Source organism: Sprattus sprattus (assembly GCF_963457725.1).
Source record: "Sprattus sprattus genome assembly, chromosome: 11".
NCBI classification, from domain to species: Eukaryota; Metazoa; Chordata; class Actinopteri; order Clupeiformes; family Clupeidae; genus Sprattus; species Sprattus sprattus.
In genome coordinates this window covers 12,981,601-13,003,075 of record NC_137909.1, presented here as the reverse complement: position 1 = coordinate 13,003,075, position 21,475 = coordinate 12,981,601, and the positions used below count along the sequence as shown (strand labels likewise).

The following is a 21,475-nucleotide window of genomic DNA, read 5'->3' as shown; positions in this document are numbered from 1 at the left end:
ACTAAGCGACAATGCTCTGGTCTCATATCACCCAGGTGGTGAGCAGACGTTGCAAAAGACAGATGCACTGTGATGTATATGTTTCTGCCAGATTCCCAAAGTTCCAAATGTGATTCTGACAGTTACCCAAAGTTCCCAATGTGATTCTGCCAGGTACCCAAAGTGATTCTGCCAGGTACCCAAAGTTCCCAATGTGATTCTATCAGGTACCCAAAGTGATTCTGCCAGGTACCCAAAGTTCCCAATGTGATTCTATCAGGTACCCAATGCTCCAGGTACAATGTGCATGCTGTATGTTAATGTATATAATATGTATCCTAATATGGGATCTAAATGCTGGTATCCATATTGTTGTCAACACTAGTATGTGAAGTATGAGTATCGTCCCTGTGCCTAACTATACTGGCTATCCTCACAGCAATGAGCACTCAACAGAGTGCTGTAGCATCTGAGCAGCCTTCTGGAAAGGTGTGGTGCCTAACTGGAGGTGTTCTGGCTCTTCAAACACTGACGATCAATTGGTTGCTGTGAGCAGACTGAGCATAACAAAGCCTTTGGCCCCCACCGACAGTAGGGAGCATCAATGATCACACTGTGATGAGAGAGACAACAATCAGGCTCTCATGAATGTAGTTTGTGTGTGTGTGTGTGTGTGTGTGTGTGTGTGTGTGTGTGTGTGTGTGTGTGTGTGTGTGTGTGTGTGTGTGTGAGTGTGTGTGTGTGTGTGTGTGTGTGTGTGTGTATTCTCAAGAAGCGCTATTCCCACTTCGACACAACAGCGTCTGTCTCTTGACTTGCCCATATTGCAGCCCGATAGCTTGGCAGCATGCTGCTTGATTGGTGTTAAGAAGGCAGAACATGGCTGCCGTGGCTGTGACAAGTCGCTTTTGGCAGGGTGACAGTGCGAGGCCTCCCTGCGTTGGGTTGGAGGGGACAGGCTGTGAATGGATTCTTCGCACCCACTTTACTCTGCCATCGCACTTCGGATTGCCCGTGAAACGGCACGAAGGTCGCCTTCGGCCGCGTGACTTAGCCCTCGTAAAAGCCGCAAGTAGACAGATCTCAGCCTTGCATAGCTAAGACAGCTAATTACATTTCTGGCCTCAAGCGCCGTCATTATTTTGTTTTTCTTACAGTGAGCGGGTTTATAGCCATTGGCTGAGTAGGGAACGATCTGCATCATCAATATGTAACCAAGGCCTCTGGACTGAGAGATAAAGGTGTGTATCCATATTTGTGTGTGTGTGTGTGTGTGTGTGTGTGTGTGTGTGTGTGTGTGTGTGTGTGTGTGTGTGTGTGTGTGTGTGTGTGTGTGTGTGTGTGTGTGTGTGTGTGTGTGTGTGTGTGTGTGTGTGTGTGTGTGTATGTGTGTAGGTGAGTGTTTCTGTGTGTGTGTGTGTGTTATTGGTGAGGTGAGCCTGCTAATCTTAACAGTATCACACCTGACAGGGACAGCAGTCTCCTCATGCAGCTGCTGCCGAGAGGCGCAGGGCTGTTCCCGGTGGAGGTGGGGGAGGTGGAGGAGGAGAAGATGGAGGCCGGAGCCTGGGCCCACACTGAGGAAGAAGTGCTGCAGGAGTGAGTCAGGTGCAGGAGCTCTTTGGGCCTAACCAGGAATGAACGAACGCCACAACAGACCAAACAAACCCCCTTACTGTCTAGACCACTCCATGCAGAGAGGAAGCAGTGGCAGTTCATATTTTGCTCCCTGTTTTGTTTTGTGTGTGTGTGTGTTTATGTGTGTGTGTGTGTGTGTGTGTGTGTGTGTGTGTGTGTGTGATTATGTGTGTGTGTGTGTGTTTATGTGTGTGTGTGTGTGTGTGTGTGCATGGGAAAGAGAGAGAAAGAACAGTGGCAATTGCAATTCTTAAGTACACACTGCTCTCTCTCTCTCCCTTTCTCCCTTCCTCTCTCAACCGTCCTGTCCCTCTCGCTCCCCTGTCCCTCTCTCTCTCTGCCTCCCTCCCCCCCATGTCCCTCTCTCTCTCCCCCCTGTCCCCGTCTCTCTCTCTCTCTCTCTCTCTCTCTCTCTCTCTCTCTCTCTCTCTCTCTCTCTCTCAAGTGAGTCTAAATGGGATAATTACTGTGTCTCAGTGGACGAAACACACACACAAAGAGTAGCGGCGGAGGATGCTGCTGAGGAGCCGCCGTCGAGCAAACCCATGGGAGGAAACGCTGTCTGAAGCGCTCACTGAAGAGCCCCAGTCGAATGCTAAACACACACCCACACCCACACACACACACACACACACTCACACCCACACACACACCACACACAGAAGACACAGAACACACAGCACACACAGTCAGTACTGGCCGAGCTCTGATTCCTTAATAACTCAGATAAAAGAAGACTGTTTGTTGGAGGTCGGGGACAGAGGCAAAGTTCTCCTATAAGTTATCACCATTAAGCAGCAAAAAAACACCGAAACTCTCTCATTGTCTCTCAAAAAAAAAAAAAAACGTTCAGTAGTTATCACAATTTAGCAGCAACCAATATTGCGTAATCAGTTATGACTATTCATCAGCAGTCACCTCATGCCCTTGACGTTACCTCGCCTAGGTGTTCAGATGTGAGTTTCATATGGGAGGTGAAATTAGTCTCCTGGGGAGTCTGGGTTATACGTCTAACGGCTTTAATATCTGTTGTTTGAGTGACTGTGTAATGGGACAGACCTGTCTGCCAGGCGCCGCCAATGATAAACTTGCAATTTCACCCGGGGGGGTAGTTCTACAGCCAGCCCCTGCCTCCCCAGCATTTAATCACCGTCATAAAAGGGGCGAAAACAAGCCCTAAATCACGAAGTACGGAGTGGTTATTCACGGCCACAGGAATACTAAGCAACCTGTGCTTTCCCCAAACTCCAGAAGATCCCACCACCTGTCCCTAACTTCTGAAACACTGAAAGTAGCATTAAGAAGTCAGTTAGAAACAAGAGGAATTGAAATACGTAGGTCTTCTAAATGGCCTCTGCTTCTGTTGTCTGAATAGTTTTTATATGGCTGCATTCTTTGTCTGAGGTGTTAATCATGTTAATCAGTTTTCTTACCATCTTCCTGGTCTTCCATGGTCAGAATGTAAAATACAATGCAACATATGACTATGCAGTACAAAGCCAAGAGAATATCAAGATAACGATAAAGGCAAAAGACTGCTATTTTAGCGGCCACTTTTGTCCAAAGTGACTTACACAGGCATCCTGGGTCTTTCATTTACAAGAACATAGCTTCAATCAAATCCCCCCCCCCCCATATTATTGTGTATCTGTAGTGTTATCTGTAGTTAAACACTGCACCACCAACACTGTAGATGCACAGTAGCATTGGAAAACGAAAAAAGAAAACAAGTAAGTGAAGCTATTCTCTTCATCACTGCGTAGAGGTAGAAGACTGTCAGCATTGATTGGAGGTAGAACCATACATTCTATATCACACACACCAACTAATCTATATGTGTGAGCAGAGTAGAAAGTAGTGCTGTTCACCAACAAATCTATATGTGTGAGTGGAGTACATAGTGGCACCAAACACTTATTCATTCATATGCAAGGGGCGGAGTATACAGTAGCATTGCACACCAGCTCATCAATATGTGTGAGTAGTTCCACATGTCACAGATGATCCAGACGCAGCGAGTCCTAAGGAAGAGGAACGACGGGAGAACAGAGACTGCATGGACCAATGCGCAGCAGGATACCGCGGGTAATTCCATTATCACTGTATTACAAAGAGTCTAGTGCAGGTGCGATGGGTCACATTCCGGGTTAAAGAGATGCACATGCCATATGTCTGAGGCTTTTGAATTACAAATGAAGCCACTGTAGAGAGAAAAACATGGAGCTGTTTAGCATAAGAAAGAATAATGTGCAGAGGAAAACATGCTAATCTAATCATGTTTGCTGCACACGCAGATACACATACGGACACACAAGAGCGGTTAGTGTTATGGACTCACACCCACACAGCACAGTGAACCTATCTGTCTATGTAGTTGTGGGTCTGTTGTGTCTCTAACTAATGGAGCTCTCTTTTGACGTCGGCGCGGTATTTATCTAATGTGAGCCTGGAGGACGGCATGGAATGAACACAGGGTCCCTCATTTCCATAGAGATGGAGCATTAGAGAACACTGCACTTTGCTTTCTCTTCTTTCTATTTATCCCTCCCTCCTTCCCTTTATGTGTTCCTCTATTATCTATCTCTCCTGTCTTTCTCTGCATACTCCTCCTCTCACCATTTCCATCTTTTCTCTCCATCTTTGAAGTGTTTCTCTCGTTCTCTTCCTGTCTTTGCATTTGTCTATTATCTGTTCCTCCTCTTTACCATCATCACATCTTCTACCATCTCCATGTCCATCTCTGTCTCCCTCTCTCTCTCTCACACACACACACACACACACATGCACACACACGTGCACACACACACACGCACACACATGCACACACATGCACACGCGCACACGTCAGCACCCGCACACACAAACACACACACACGGACGCAATCTCTCTCTCCCTCTCTCTCACTCTCTCCGATGACAGATGGCAGTGCCCTCACTCTGCTGGGCTGGAGAGACATGACCAGTGGTTAGTGTGTCTGTGTCCGTCCGTCCGTCTGGCACGCTGACTGACTCTTCATTACATTGACAGTCAAGTGGTCCACTGTCATCACCACCGGCACCACCACCACACAGTCACCAGATACCATATGTATGCTTACATGAGTGTGTGTGTTCGTGTGTGTGTGTGTGTGTGTGTGTGTGTGTGTGTGTGTGTGTGTGTGTGTGTGTGTGTGTGTGTGTGTGTGTGTGTGTCTCTGTGTGTGTGTGTGTGTGTGTGTGTGTGTCTGTGTGTGTGTGTGTGTCCAGAACCAGACTGCATGTCACACTCCCAGATGCTTACACACACGCAGGCAGCGTCACAGGGTGGAACAGGAGAAAGGCAGCGTCACAGGGTGGAACAGGAGAAAGGCAGAGTCACAGGGTGGCACAGGAGAAAGGCAGCATGACAGGGTGGCACAGGAGAAAGGCAGCATGACAGGGTGGCAGAGGAGAAAGGCAGCGTCACAGGGTGGCACAGGAGAAAGGCAGAGTCACAGTGTGGCACAGGAGAAAGGCAGCATGACAGGGTGGCAGAGGACACAGCCAGTGCATCAACAGGGACCAGACAAAAGGGAAAAATCCCGGCGGAGAGGTAGTACTCCATCTCAACAACAGAGGTCACTGGAATATCAACCCTTTAAAGCTTGAAGCACTCTTCAATTGGAAATCTGCAAGGCTTTTTTCCACTTGTTCTGTTCTTTTTTCTTTTCCTCCAATAATAGCTTTTGTGAAAAGTTCTTTGCAGACGACTTCAGACATTAATGGGGAGCAGTCAGTGTTTCAGGAAGTTGCGCAACAAATGGACGAATGGTGCATGAGGCGTTTATGGTGGAAAAGTACACTAAAGTACACTAAAAGAAGTGTGTGATGTGGGAGGCTGAAACAAGGAGACCCCCACGCCCCATGTCCCACACGTACACACACACACACACAAACACCGCACACACATTCACATACGCAGACACACACACTCACACGGCTCCCTCTGGTGCATCCACATGCACACAAACACACACATACACACATTGCTATCTCTGGTGCATCCACACACACATAAATACACACTGACCCCACTGGTGCATACACACACACACACACACACACACACACACACACACACACACACTCACACTCACACTCACACTCACACTGCCCCCACTTGTGCATACAGGAGAAGGGAAGTGTGGATTCAACAACCTTCAGAAATCTTTTCAATCAAGCCAACCACGTGGAGATCTATCTATAAATCCAGAAATCTCTTTGTGTCAGTCAGTGTGTCAGTCTAAGGCGTATCTCTCTGACGGTAGTTACGTTAGTTATGAGATTCCGCGTGTAGCTTACGCATGTCATGAACCTGTGCATCCTTGATTTTGAAGATTTTTGAATTCATAGTTCGCGAGATATTTGTATTTTACCGTTTCCCGTAGGCACTATGGGTTATCGTTTCCCGTAGCAAGTCCCACTGACCGATTGTGCACCGAAATTACGTCACAATCAAACATATACGCGTAGCGGTATTAAACTATCCTGCCTTCACTCAAAGTTCAGAATAGCGTTGGATACGATAATGAGGTCCGCATTCAAATTCTTCTTGGTGAACAGATACAGACTTTTGCTCAGGTAATCTTAAGACAGTGATTGATTTGATCTATTTGTTTATTTTTAAGCTTCTTTATATTAAGGTTCAAAGTAATGTCTAGAGTTGTACAGTCATCTAACAGACATGGAATAGTAATCCAACAAAATATTCATATTGTTTATTCATATAGCGTATTTTTACAGTACATTTCTGCACTTATTCGACTTACAACTTGGCAAACTCATTTCATAAGCATGGTTGAAATGTAACTATGATTACAGCACTTATTCATGGCATATGCAAAACGCATGCATTTTACTCTATAGCTACAACTCTCTCTCTGAATTCAAAGTTCGCGAGATATTTCTATTTTATCGTTTGCGTTAGGCACTATGGGTAATCGTTTGAGTATACACCGCTACAAATGGTAGCTTATTGATTAGCCTCGGAGGCTTTCAGATTGTCCATTGCTTTTACATCTGTTCCTATGGAGTCCACGAAATACGCACAAATCTCGCTGTAAGCTATGTTGGGCCACGTTGTCATGTTATCCTCACAGACCCGTTCTGAATTCGGGTGGGGGATAGTAAAGCCATCTCCAGTCAGCGCAAATCTAGCTGTAAATTATGTTGGGCCACGTTGTCATGTTATCCTCCCAGTCCTGCACTGAATTCTGGTGGGGGATAGTAACGCCATCTCCAGTCAGAGTATTTAAACTGTGTTCCCATTGTAAGGACATTTATTAGCTTACGATCTGTCTGAGAGTGGGCTGTCAAAGCTAGCATCATCAAAGTCATACAGTACAGTAGGCTACATACATTCAATAAAATTAACCTACATTTGAGTCCAACTGCATGACCATTCTTACCCTACACGTACCCTTACAATAAAGAAGTGATCCTATTTCAACCATAACTTCATTTTAAATAATTTCTTTCTTTATGACATTTAGTTTATAGTTTAGACAGCAACGTTGACATCTATATTCAACTGCATCCACTACATAATCTCAAACTTTATTTGTTGGTATATCTCCAAAAAGGCTAACATTAAAACATTTCTTAATGAAAAGGAAACATGTATCACAATAATACTTCAGTGTAACCTGTACCTATGTGGAGTGCAAATATGTCTTGCTATTACACTACCCAACAGCTACACCTACGTCTGCTAACACTACAGAATGCATAATTCCTACGGGCACTGCACTTGTTCCTAAAGAGTCAAATGTTTGCTTACTGTCACCTAATGAATTGAAACAAATTGTTGATAGATCTTACTGATTGTCTCTTTCTTTTCTGAGCTATGCTAGAATTTGTGACTTTTTCTGGCTAATAATTTGCACTGAAGTGTTACATCTGCATTAACTGACTTCAGGTCAGAGCACAAAGCAGTGTGTGTGAATGTTTTACAGTTTGACATGAAGGGTTAAAGCCTTTTGGGTGGCAACACCAGTGTTGAGATATTGTCCTTGTAGCTGCAAGTATTTCCGACAGTTCATTTATACACAGCATTCTCATTTTGTTTTCAGACTAATATTGATTCAGAGCCTCCTGCAGGCACAGCTTTCTTCCTCTCTTTTAATCCAATTGCAGAATGAGTTTGTGCTTGTGACCGCGTGCCTAATTACAGCAAACCTTGTCTCACTTTTTTTTTGGAGGGGGGGGGGACCTACCGGAGCTCGATGCTAAAAGTGCAGACACACACACACACACACACACACACACACACACACACACACACACACACACACACACACACACACACACACACAACACACACAGTACTCCGATTTCGGCCAAACCCCGATTTCTCTCTCCATGGGGTCCCAATGGGGGGTTAACTGCGTTATCTCACGGCACATGGCAGTGACAAATCCAGATATTGGCCGCGTCAGTTCAAATCAAATGTGGAATGTTTACAAGCGGGCATATGCTACCGTTGATTATACAGTAAATAAGTTGTGAAATGAAACAAAAACACACCACAGTTAAAGTTGTATTAGTATTGATTGATTCACATCAATATGAATGGATTACATGACTAACAAGTGGTGGAAAAGTAATATGAAAATATTTGTTCACTGAATTAGCGTGTTCTGTCCAAAACAGTTGCTTTTCAGTTTCAAAGTTTCAGTTTCGGTTTCAGTATTTCAACGTGAATCAGAGGGAGCACAAGAACTGAGCGTCTAGCAGTGATTATCATATCATAGACATATATGATGCATGTATATGTCTATGGGCAGGCTCTCAAGCACATGCAAAAGTTGTTGTTATCCAGTTGAAATCTAGATTTGAGAGACACATGGGCACGTTGTCCGATTTCCAGCGTAATCCGATCACTTATCCGGGGGTGTACATCGGAGTCCAGTCGGACACAGGAAATCTAGATTTGTGGAGTCACATGAATCGGATCTTCGATTCAAATCGGACTACGCTCGGAAACTGGACACATGTGTCCGCACTGGCCTAGTGATTGGACGAAACAGTTGGCAAACCTAAGATCTCACACAAGAAGGTAGGAGGCTTCTGGCTGAGCGCTGCATACAAGAAGAGTGCAAAACTAACTCAAACAAATAAATAAATAAAAACAAACAAAAATAAAAACTAAGTGGGATGTAGCCCTAATCAATAACACCCGTGTCTGATTTCAGCTGCGCTACTGCACCCAAAAACAAAGTGTCGAACAGCGAGCCCCGAGGCGGTGCTGAGAAGAGGCGCCGCTCCTTCACCAATTATGCTGCCTCATTCTAGTCTTCCAGAACCCCTCCATACAGGAGGCGCAGGAGAACCAGGAGTGCTTGATTAGCATGAGGTTGTTTCGCATTGAGCGCTGGCTCTCGGATGCGAGCTGATCTTCAACATCCATAGCAACTGGTGCCGAGACAACCGAGCTATGCTTAATCACATGAAATGACGGGATGTGCACGGCGCTGCTGTAGAAATACAGCGTGTATGCCAGTGTGAGAGTGTTTCTGTGCAAACTTTATGATTGTGTGTGTGTGTGTGTGTGTGTGTGTGTGTATTTTACTTCAATCACTGCCAATTCTCCTACGCATCATCTGCTTTTTATTTTCTATCTTATTTTATTCATTCCTTCAATTTTCCAGCACTCACAGACATCACCGGCATGAAGGCCAGAGGCCTCCATGTGGAGCAGGGCGTTGGAAGTGTGTGTGTGTGTGTGTGTGTGTGTGTGTGTGTGTGTGTGTGTGTGTGTGTGTGTGTGTGTATGTGTATGTGTGGTGGGGGCCATGGCGGTTCTCACTGAGTAATTCTCAATCAGCTTACATTCGCTCTGGGTCCTGCAGTGGGGTGGAAAGTAACAACGTCACCATTTTTCCTCCTCTTTAAAGGCAAAAAAGGATTAAATCCACATAGTCAGAGCCATGCACAGGTTAATGTTCAGGGCGCAGTGCGGTTCGGCCCATTAGATCGGAACTAATCCTGGTGGATCTCTGGCCAAGACAGGAAGAACTTCAGGTTCTTCAGCTGCACAGCCAGCATGACAATAATCTGATAACAGCCTGAAGTTAGCTTAAAATAGGTTTGATATAGGTCGTAAGCTAGTATGCTGTTAGCCTGACGTTAGCCTGCTATTAGCGTGTCGTTAACCTGATACTATCCTGTTATTAGGCAGAGATTAGCCCAATGTTATCTTGAGGTTAGCCTGACATTAGTTTATTCATTTGACATCAGGTCCTCAACCCAGCAATCATCAAGCACTACACAGACATAATCATGTGTGTCTGGGGCTATGTGAGTGTTTGTTTGTGTGTGTGTGTGTGTGTGTGTGTGTGTGTGTGTGTGTGTGTGTGTGTGTGTGTGTGTGTGTGTGTGTGTGTGTGTGTGTGTGTGTGTGTGTGTGTGTGTGTGTGAGTGAGTGAGTGAGAGGGAGAGTTTTGTGCGAGTACCTGTCGTTCAAAGGAAGCCTCACGCGGCCTGTTTAAAGTGCTTTGCTTCCCTTGGGTTGCTGGAGATTACAGAAACAGCCCATGGCTTCAGGCTCTGCATGTACCTCTGGATCCTTCCAGTTACAATCCCAATCCTTTTACTCTGTCTTCTATTGACAGCAGGGCTTTAGGGTCAGGGCTATGCATCTGCTCAAGGCTGTGAGCTATAGGGTGAGCTTCAAACCCACGCTCTCAAACTACCTTTGTATCTGTGTCAAAGTATGACTAAAATCTCAAATAAATAAATAAACTTCAACTGCTGAAGGTTGGCTTTGACTGTGAAAATAAGTAGCTGCATTATAAGGCGTGTGACAAAGATACAATCAGAGGAATGGCGCCTCCAGCAGCTGCAAAGCACAGTAGGTGATGCCTAAGGGAAGGACACAGGATTCAAATGATTCAACGTTTTGGTAAACTGCTCTTCAGGAAAACAAGCACCTCGCCTCTATCGCTGAGAGAGTGTGATTTGTTTGTTTTTAAGTGCCGTAATTTACAGAATGACTCTACACTTCTCGGGGTATGAACACTTACCAAACAGAACTTTCTTTTTTTTTTCTTTCTCTCTTTCTTTCTTTTTAAGAGGTGAGGTTATGCTTCAGTAACATCTTGGCAGAGAGCTGTCAGCAGTAAATGTGTATGAGTGTGTGATGGAGAGAGAAAAAGAGAAAGATGTAGAGAGTCTGTGTCATCAGTTGAGAGTCTGCTTGCATTGAATGCAATATTGAAAGTAGCTTATTTCCTATAACAAAATGCTGTTCCTTCATTTTTAAGGCACAGTGAGTGCCTTTCAGACTAATCCTCTAAAGTTGAGTGAACCTCCCACTAAATCTAGTCGTCCTTTGTGTTTTCAGAGGAAAGTAAAGGTTAGATGGTTGTTAAGGTCAGAGGCGACACTCTTATCTTCTTCCTCATCTCTACCTCTCAGACAGTTTTTCCACCCTCAAACAAGGAAAGAAAAAATAAAACAGCTCAGAGCACAGCAAAATGGAGAAATAAAAAGTACAAACATTTCTAGGTGATAATATTGCCTCTGGCTCTCTCTCTCTCATCGTTGCTCTTGTTTTAATGAATTTTCTTCCACTCCCATCGCTATCGAAAAGGCCCTTTGAGAAAATAAAGGGAGAAAGAAGTGCAGTGAAAATTACAGGCCATTTTCACCTCAGTAAAGGTTAAGCCCTATCAGCCTGGACTCATGTTGGACAAGCATCTCCTCCTCCTCCTCCTCCTCCTCCTTCTCCTCCTTCACTTCCTCCTCCTCCTTCACTTCCCCCTCCTCCTTCCCCTTCTCATTCCACAGAGCCTCACTCCAGTGTGTCTCAGTCTCTGCTTGCCTGCCCTGTCTGTCAGAGTGCAGTGTGATTGAACGTTTTCAGTTAGGGAGGAGACCTGCCTCCCTCTCTCGCCCTCTCTCCTATCTCTTCTTCTATCTCCCTCTAACACTCCTTCTGTTGTATTCTCTCCGTCTTTCCCTTACACTCTCACAAACTCTCTCTTTCTTTTCCCCTCAGCATTCCCCCTTCCTCCCCTCTCTCTCTTCTTCTTCCTCCCTCTCTCTCTCTCCTTCTACTTTGCTCTCTCACTACCTCTTCCTTGACCTTCCCCTCTTTTGCTCTCTATCCACCCATTCACCTACTCTCTCTATCCTCCCTCCCCATCTCTTCCTTCTTTTCATCTTGTCATGGTGTCCCCAGAGTGGCACTGATAAAAAGTGAGTGGGGTGCTTCTCCCTGCCCACCAGTGACTGATGATGAATGACAGTCCCTGCGCTTGGCCCTTGGATGGCTTCTGGATGGTCACAGAGTGCCCCGGACACCAACGGAATTACTGCATGTACCATTGCAAAAGGAGATTCACTCTGTGCAGTGTTTTTCAGAACTACCTGCATCCAATGGCTATACGGAAATCAGACTAACAATGAAGGTGACTTGAACAGGACCTCTATCTCCAAGAAACTTAAAAAAAGTAGAGAAAAAAAAGAGTGTAGACAGTGGCACACTCTTTCACAGAGAGAGAGAGAAAAAAGTGAGGAAGGTAGAGAGAGACTGGAAGAAAGATTTAGAGGGCAAGGTGATGGAGAAAGAGAGAGAGAACGGACATTAAGTTTCTGATTAACAAGGACTGATGGCATTTAGTTAATTAATACAAAGTGCATCATTACGATACTTTAGGGAACATTTTTCTTAAAGGTGCTTATGCAGTGATTCAGTACATGGTGAGGCTTCTCCACATTAATCAAGAGGAGTTATTCAGAAGCACCGTCACACATCAACTACCAGAAGCTCCCAGCTGGGAGACACACACACACACACAGTCTTTCACTCACTCTCACACTTTCTTGCTCTCTCTAGCCCTCACACACACACACACACACACACACACACACACACACACACACACACACTCTCCCAAAACACACTCACACACATAGTCTCTTACACACACAAACACAACACACACTAGCAGCTAATGGGTCTACCTCCCTCACTTGTGTCTGACAGCTCCAGGAGGCTGCGGGAGATTGACCAGCCATCGACTGACTGACCATGGGATAGATTTGGACCACTTAAAGGCCACATCTGTGCTGTTTCACACATCAAGGTCAGTTCATGGCCAGGTCAGTCATGGTCAGATTTGGGCCAATTCATGGTCAGGGTCATGTCTGGCCAGCATTAGCACTCTAATGGGTAGGCATCATCACTGACAGGACTGAAATGGAGTTCCTCCTAATAGACACCCAGCCCCCCCACCCCCCACCCCCCTGCCACCTCTCCCCATCACCACCACCCAGAGCCAGAGGCTGTGGTCCCAGCCTACTCGCGTGCCCTCTGAGGCCCTGCCAATACACTAAGGCCTCATTGCTGTCGCGGCGATTGTTTATTAACTGGTCAGAGCAGCACCAGGCTGGCTGATACTTTATGACTGCGTCTGTAGTATTTGGTGCCAGGGGCATCGTTTCCATTGCTTTCCATGGCTGTAAACCCATGTATGCTTCTGAGATTTCCAAATGGCGTATTTACAATGAGCACAAAGGCTTATTTCATAGTTGTGCAATAACCACCAACAAACTGTGCGATATAACACACTGCTGACAGACTTCATCTGCGTCTGACATCATTCTGACAAACAAAAGGAGCGGACACAGTTTGATGTTCTCTTCCTAATCCCCATGCCAGGATATCACAGTTTAATGGGCAGATATGATATACTGAGTCCTCATTGTAAACATTGATGATGAAGCCATGGTATGCTTATAAGATTGCTTGTGTGTGATGAGGAATATGGAGCGTTACCACTTCATTCATACACGTATTCACACTGGTAGCCGTGTAAAATTAAAAGCTGTTCCCTGTGTTTGTGTGTGTGTGTTTATGTGTTTAGGTGTATGTCTGTGTGTGTGTGTGTTTATGTGTGTGTGTGTCTATGCCTGTTTAAATATATATATATGTGTGTGTGTGTGTGTGTGTGTGTGTGTGTGTGTGTGTGTGTGTGTGTGTGTGTGTGTGTGTGTGTGTGTGTGTGTGTGTGTGTGTGTGTGTGTGTGTGTGTGTGCATGGGATGTGCAAGGACGGTGAGGTATAAATCTGCATATCAAAGCCTCCTCTGTGCGTGATTGAGAACATGGCAAAGGGGTTTCTCCTCATCGGATGATCTTGGAAAGCGCACTCTCCTCGTCTCAGCAGCACTTAGGCCAAACCCAAACTGATGAATATGCACTCCCATTTTCCAGACAAGCGTTTGAGAAGCCCAGATTAAATCGAGAACAATGATCAAATGCAGCTGAACATAGGACTAATAACAACAGGAGGGAACCCTGGGAGAAAAGCTAGCGTGATCTTCCGCAGGGACGACTTTCATCTTGCGCTTCCATCTGTGCGAGCCGAGCCCAGCGTGTGTGTGTGTGTGTGTGTGTGTGTGTGTGTGTGTGTGTGTGTGTGTGTGTGTGTGTTTCATTTCCACTGCACATCACCACAAGAATGAATGGAGAGGAAAGGAGGCGGGGATGAGTTCCGGCAAGCATGTATGCAGATGGTTTCGTAGTCTCACCTCACACACACACACACACACACACACACACACACACACACACACACACACACACACACACACACACACACACACACACACACACACACACACACACACACAAACACACACACAAACACACACACACACGCAGCGTGGGCAGGCCGGAAAATTCCCCAAAAACTATACTGTATAGTAACAGGGTGGGTATTTTGGGCAGCCGGATGGGAGACAGGAGACTGTCACACTGAGTTCCCCAGGAGAGGTCTGATATGAAAGACTACAGCCTTGGGAATAGGGGAATAAAAATGTAGCAATTTCAAGATGGCATCATTATCTGTCAAACAGAAAGTGTGTGTAGATGGGTGTATTTGTGTGTGCGATGGATGCTGGTTGTGTGTGTGTGTGTGTGTGTGTGTGTGAGTGTGTGTGTAGCTGATTATCCTGGTGTCTGTGTAAAGTAAGAGTGATGTGGGAATCTGTGCAGTTTCTGGTGGTCTCCGTGGAGATAACCTCCAGACTGTCATGGCACTCAGGACACGCAGCTTACAGGATAAGAATGAATCTGCCAGCCAGGGTGTCTCTCTTATGTCTCATAGAAAAGCTTCAGGGTGACAAGATGACCAGACAAGATGACACACACACACACACACACACACACACACACACACACACACACACACACAGCAAACAGAAACACACACACACACACACACATAGGCAAACACACACGCACACACAATCATATGCATCATGATCATCATCATCATCATCGTCGTCGTCATCAACATCATCATGAATCACAATTAATCATTTTTTCACTTCCAAACACTTTCATTCTCAGAAACACAAAGTAATAGAGCACCAAACTGATATTGCAGTGAATTAGATGCGATAACAATAAACACACACACAGAAACTCCACACACACAACATCTTATGGCATTCTACAGCTCTGTTTCCCCGCGGTGCAATTTTCACCTCACACTGTGAAGACTGCACTCTAATACTGCGAGTACTCCTGCCAAACTAGACAACTCTTCTGTTCAAGATCCATCACATTCTAGGAGATAAAAGCAAGATGGGCACAAATTGCAACAGAGACTTTTAGAGGGACTAAATCCTCCCACAACTGGACTTCTTTCCCTGCTGATACAATGATGCATTTAGGCTGGGGAAGGATAGCCATTTACCCCATTCACTACATGGCTTTTCTGGCATTCCATTCTTTCTCCTGAAAGACCTTTGAAAAAAAATATGAAACATAAAATAACAGCAATAAAAAGCAAATGTGCTTTCAATGATTTCAAGGACTCTTCTGTGGCAATCGGAGGTCTACATGCTGTGTTTCTCAAAAGCAATCCAGAATATGGTCTTGTAGCGCATAACAGTCTTACTATTTGTATTATTTGTATTATTATTATTAATAATACTATTATTATTATTATTATTAGTATTATTATTATTATTATTATTATTATTATTATTATTATGATCATTATTATCATTACTATTATTATTGTTTTTGTTTTTATTCCCTTCTATAGGTAATACCAGTTTGACTGATAAGCATGAGCAACCATAATTGAAACAAAGCTCCATCCCATTGCTCTCTTAACGATTTATATCTGTAGGCTTAGAGGATTATTGATGAGACAAAGCCCTGTGAAGGAGGTGAACCCTTTAGCTGTGTGTCACACCACCGACACAGCAGAAGTGGGTTAACCACATATAAGAAAGTGAGTACGGTCCTTGACCGTCTGCTCGACTTGTATCATTAGCAATAATTGGAATGTGTGTGAAAAGCTGTGAAACCTTTAGCACCAGTGTGGTAGATCGATGAAGAATGTGAACATCACCAGACAGTGGCCCTGCGTTCAGTGATGTTGCCACGGGGATACTGTGAGACTCCTCCTGCACTCTGGTGGTTACATCAGTAACACAGACAACGATGAAGGTGTGTGTGCATGTGCGTGTGTGTGTGTGTTTGACAAAGTGTGCATGAGTGGGTGAGTGTAGGTCGCTCTATCTTGTTTTCTGATATTTGAAAGTTTCTCAAGGGGTGTGTGTGTGTGTGTGTGTGTGTGTGTCTCTGTGTGTCTCTGTGTGTCTCTGTGTGTCTCTGTGTGTCTCTGTGTGTCTCTGTGTGTCTCTGTGTCTCTGTGTGTCTGTGTGTCTGTGTGTCTGTGTGTCTGTGTGTCTGTGTGTCTGTGTGTCTGTGTGTCTGTGTGTCTGTGTGTCTGTGTGTCTGTGTGTGTCTGTGTGTGTGTGTGTGTGTGTGTGTGTCCGTGTCCCAACAGGGCAGGAGAAAGAGGTTGTCTCTATCACCTGATTGCGTGAGTGACTCCCCAAACAGGCAACATTTGTCTTTATCATCAGTGGAGGCTGGGGTGCTTTCTCTGGGCTGACAGACTCAGGGGAGCAGTTGGATCCACTTTGACACACACACACAAACACACACTCTCACAAATATGCACACACACTAACACACACACACACACACACACACACACATTGTCACAGCTCCACACACAGCCAGCAGCCCAGTCATGGGTTGAAAGCACAGCCCAATCCCACACTCAGCGGTCACAAGACCATTCAGGTTGAAAAGATAGAGGCAAGAAGAGACAGGGAGCCTTGCAGTGGCTGCCTGTTGATCAGACCCAGATTACCTGACTCTGGCCAAGGGCAAGGCCACAATGCCTTTTGTGAGTGAAAGCATATCATTATTAATTTGGGGGACTAATGACTAATCAGTCATGCATAGACTACTTGTTGATGTTTGTTTTGCTTCAACTGCAATAGAAAGGTCATAAACACACCATCTGTGGTTTCAGAGAAATCTTATTATTGTGAAATACTGACTAAAGCTACATTTTAATTGGGGAAAAACAAAACATCCATCAAGTTCTCTATGACATAACTCATGGTTGCTTCAAAATGCACAGGGAAATAGAAAGCATTTGATAAATGTGTGGACATTCTGCTTGCAAAAATGCAAATCTGACGGCCATTTCACATCACAACAACACAGCGACTGTTTTATGATAAGTATGATATGTTTGTGAAGTCCAGCTATGTAAAACAGGGATCAGATGGGAACCCAAAAACACAGGAAGCTGGACATTCTGTGTGTTGTCTAGCATGTCATGTTTTTTTTTTTTCCTTCACCATGTGCTTGTGTTATTGTTTACCATGTGGATTTGTTCATGTTTTGTGTACCATGTGCTCATATCCCCGCCCCTCACCTGATTTCACCTGATCTGTTACCTCCTGTTTCTTGATACCATCTGCTTGGTTAAAAGATTTGTCTATTTGAGTCCTGTGTTTTTACCTGTTGCCTGCTAAGTTATCCTGTTTCCTGGTTTCCTTTTGTGAATTGTTGCTGGTTTCCTTGTACTGTTTTCAGTCCTGATTGTGTTTTTGTACCCTGCCAGCTGTCGGTGTTTTGTCTGCCTGCCTGATTTTTGTTACTTTGGATCTTATTGGAAGAAAATCTCACTTTGCTTTACACCAGCCTCCTGTGTCATGCATCTGGGTCCTCTCCTGTGATGCCCTTGACAAAAGCCTTTCCAAATGTGAACTAAATACGAGCCAGCCATGTCTGTTGTCTGACAAGAATTCCTCTGATCTTTCAGCTATAACTCTGTGAAATGCATCTCTGTGATGGGTCAGAGAACTCACCGGAAGGTCATCTGGAAGACCTGCGCGAGGTTGCCCTGCTGGCTCCTGTTGCTGTATCCGTGCAGCATCTCGCTGAAGAGCGTGTTGTTGAAGCGCCCGTCCTGCCTCGGGCACTTAGGGCCCTCGCAGTTGTCTGAGAGCAGACTGCAGGAGCGCCCATCTGATGCCAGCTTATACTCCTGCACACACCTGTGGGTCATGGAAACACACACACACACACAGTAGAGGGCGCATTAAATACGCTCCGCAGAATCACGGGGGCATCTGGAAATCTCAGGCAACGGTCTCACAAATTAAACAGAAAATACAATAGAGGAAACTTCCGGGATTCTAATCCAATGCACTTTTTGTCAAATTCAGTGAAATGCTCATCGTTGCATAGCATAGCTAACTGTTCTGAGTGAGCGTTTTAAAAACACCAGCACACATTCATGGCTCTGTAAATAGGAAACAACACAGGGGCTCAGTCAATTAACACATTGCTTAAGGACGACAGAGGCGAGAAGTGTAATTTGATTGGCTGTTGAGTTCAAATATCTAACAAACTTGCGCCCGAATGGTGAACTGTAACTTTACCAATATTGTAAGCAACTGGTAGAAATCTACAGTGTGATGAACTGGAGAGGGCACAGTAAACACCCTCCTCAGAATAACAGGACACTTGAATCACAGGTGATGGGGTGGCCAGACACTGCCGCTCTCTGAGTGTGTCCTTAGCTGACCTGACTGTCTGAGGTTGTGCTGATGATCGCCAATCACCTAAAGGTAGTGTTCAGAAACAACCAGCCATCAATGGACGCCATCCGTGATTTGTTCTTGTTTGTGGCCAGGCATGGAGGCCTATTGGTGGGGTAGCTTTGGTAATGAACAGGTCCTGCCATGGTTCCAAAACCGCATCAGGACCAGTGCTAGGCAAGACCTATTCCAGGACCAGTGCTAGGCAAAACCTGTCTCAGCTTCAGACATTTTCTATGAATAGGGCAGTAACATGATAAACACGGGAGGGTTTTACAAACTGGCACAAAGACACCCCCTGGCTGTTTGCTGTGGAAAACTACCCTGTAAGGAATAACTTAATATGATTAGATGAAGCTCTTAACCCCACTGCCATCTTGGCCTCCCCCCTCCCCCATTGAAACCTGCCTCCATGCTTTGATTTAATCGGACGTCTGTTCTTCAGTGCAACCCGGTCTTGATCAGAAATTATACTGCAAATTAACAATTACATCATAATTACACAAAGTTCAACTGCATGACTGTGTAATTATCCACTCGGTATCAGTCGAGGGCTTTTGCGAGAATCTGAGGACCGTCGACACTACGGGCCTGATCAGTGACTAGCTTGGCAAAGATGTGATTTAAATTAAATGCGTCTTGTCTGGTGTCTAACATCAAACTCAAATAGTGCTTGGTTTTTTGGAGACCTCAGGCAGCACTTGCCTGAATTGTAAGTTCAGCTCACACTTCAGAATGAAGCACTGCGGGACAAAAAACGGTGGAGAAATTTCACAGCCAATTAGTGGTACTTTCATGATTACTCATGGTGTTCGCGGGCATGGACACTGAAGCTCAGACTTGTTATGTTTATTTTCCATCAAATGAGCCTGCAGCACGGAGACTTGAGAGACTGCTCATCTCCAAAGAGTGGCAGCTGAGAGGTGATGGAGACTTTAGTGCTGCAACACTAAAACACTTCAAACACCTTTTCACTTTTCTTCTCCCCCCACACAACGATGCAGATGAACAAATATAGAGAGGGGGAAAGACTATGAAGACTGTCTGTGGTGCTCAGTGGAGTTTAGTTCCACTATACATAAAAGAGGGGGATGTGCAAAAGAATCAGTGACCAGTGACCGGACCATGAGATGATGTCCCGCTCACTCTGCACTCTGTAATTTTACTTGTCACACAAGTATAATTAATGAACCTCTGCCGGAGCCACGTGTGTCCTTTCATGCTGAGTGGGGAGGGATAACCCCTGCAGGGCCCTGACATGTTGTATACACACACACACACACGCACAGACAGACAGACAGACAGACAGACACATGCGCCTGCATGCGCGCACACACACACACACACGCGCACACACAAACGCACACACACACACACACACACACACACACACACACACAACGTCCTCTCAGCCTGCTAGTGCCTGCATAATGGGCTCTGCATTATGGCAGTTATCCTCCCTCTGGTGTTCAACAGTCCATTTACATCCTCCCCGCCACACTCATCTCTCCAAATGAGATTACAAGTATGGCGGCATGTCCGCCTCTCTCCTCCTCTAGCCCTCTCAGGACACACACACGCACACGCACACGCACACACACACAAACGCAGAACTAGACACAAAGTTCCTCCTCCTCTAGCCCTCTCAGGACACACACAAGCACGCACGCACGCACGCACGCACGCACGCACACACTTATTAGAACATGAGCACATAACTAGAGGTTGGGTACTCTGGCTGTGGCACCAGCTGGTGTGCACACCCAGTGGTGCTCTCTACCCCCAACGCTCCCCAGAGAAAAAAACACTCACATTCTCACACACACACACTCACCCGCAGAACATGAGCACGTTGCTGGAAGTGGGGTCGTCAGGCAGTGGCACCAGCTGTTGTAGACACAGCTGCTCACAGCCCCCGTTGAAGCCGTCGGTGCAGTCGGTGCCCTTCGAGTAGTCATAGCAACCCAAGCCGTCCTTCATTGGTCGCAGACCTTCAGGGCACTGAGGAGGAGGAGGAAGAGGAGACAAGTGGGTGGTGGAGAGATGAAGAGAGAGACAGAAGGAGAAAAGAGTGAAAAGGGAGAGGTTGAGAAGATGAAAGAAAGACAGAGAAGAAGGAAGAGGGAGGGTAAGAGAGGCCATTTGAAAAGGAAATGGAATGAAAGATTGGATGAAAGATGGTTAATTTCCGCATTTCTCTAAAGATATATACACCCCCCCCCCACACACACACACCCTGCCCCCAAACCCACCCTAGCCTTGTCACCTTCCTGTCCCCAGCTCCTTCTGCTCCCTTGTTCCCAGATAACTAAGTGGAGTATAGTGGAGTGTGTGTGTGTGTGTGTGTGTGTGTGTGTGTGTGTGTGTGTGTGTGTGTGTGTGTGTGTGTGGGTGTGGGTGTGTGTGTGTGTGTGTGTGTGTGGGTGTGTGTGTGTGTGTGGGGAATAAAAAGGTTGAAGCATATGGGGATTCGCACACAATGGAGGCCTGGCGTTATTATCACTGGGCCGACAACGGTGCCTCTCCTGAGACCTGCTGCCGAACAGAGGGGCTGGTTGCCAGGGTAATTGCCGTGGCCCTGAAGGACTGCTAATCAGGGCCTGCACCGAGCGAGACCCGGACGCGTGAACACATTTCATGACAGTGGAACTCTGAGGCAGGCACAGCACACTGCTGCCTGGGAGCCTCAGAGTGTTTGGATTGACTGAGACGTGCTGCTGCTCACCTGATCCTAAGGAAGGTGAACGTTCAGTTCTAATATGATTCTGTGCCTCCTCCCCACCTCCCACTTGCCCCACACTAATCACCCTCCCTCCCCAGTGTTGGTCGTTGACATCTTTAATCTCAGAGCGCGAGGGCGTTGCAATTGGGCTGCACTTTTCGGTGCGGAGGAGGACGAGTGTTAT

At 45.8% G+C, this 21,475-nt stretch overlaps 1 protein-coding gene across 1 annotated transcript in view; it reads right to left on the bottom strand.

Moving 5' to 3' along the window:
* The window catches only part of astn2 (astrotactin 2), a gene marked incomplete at its 5' end in the record, with an annotated part of 356,313 nt that overhangs the window by 97,438 nt on the left and 237,400 nt on the right, over positions 1-21,475 (bottom strand). The window contains 2 exons of the mRNA XM_080847054.1: positions 17,835-18,023; positions 20,404-20,570. Of these exons, the coding sequence (XP_080703180.1) occupies positions 17,835-18,023; positions 20,404-20,570 (356 nt within the window). The remainder of the gene's footprint in view (positions 1-17,834; positions 18,024-20,403; positions 20,571-21,475) is intronic.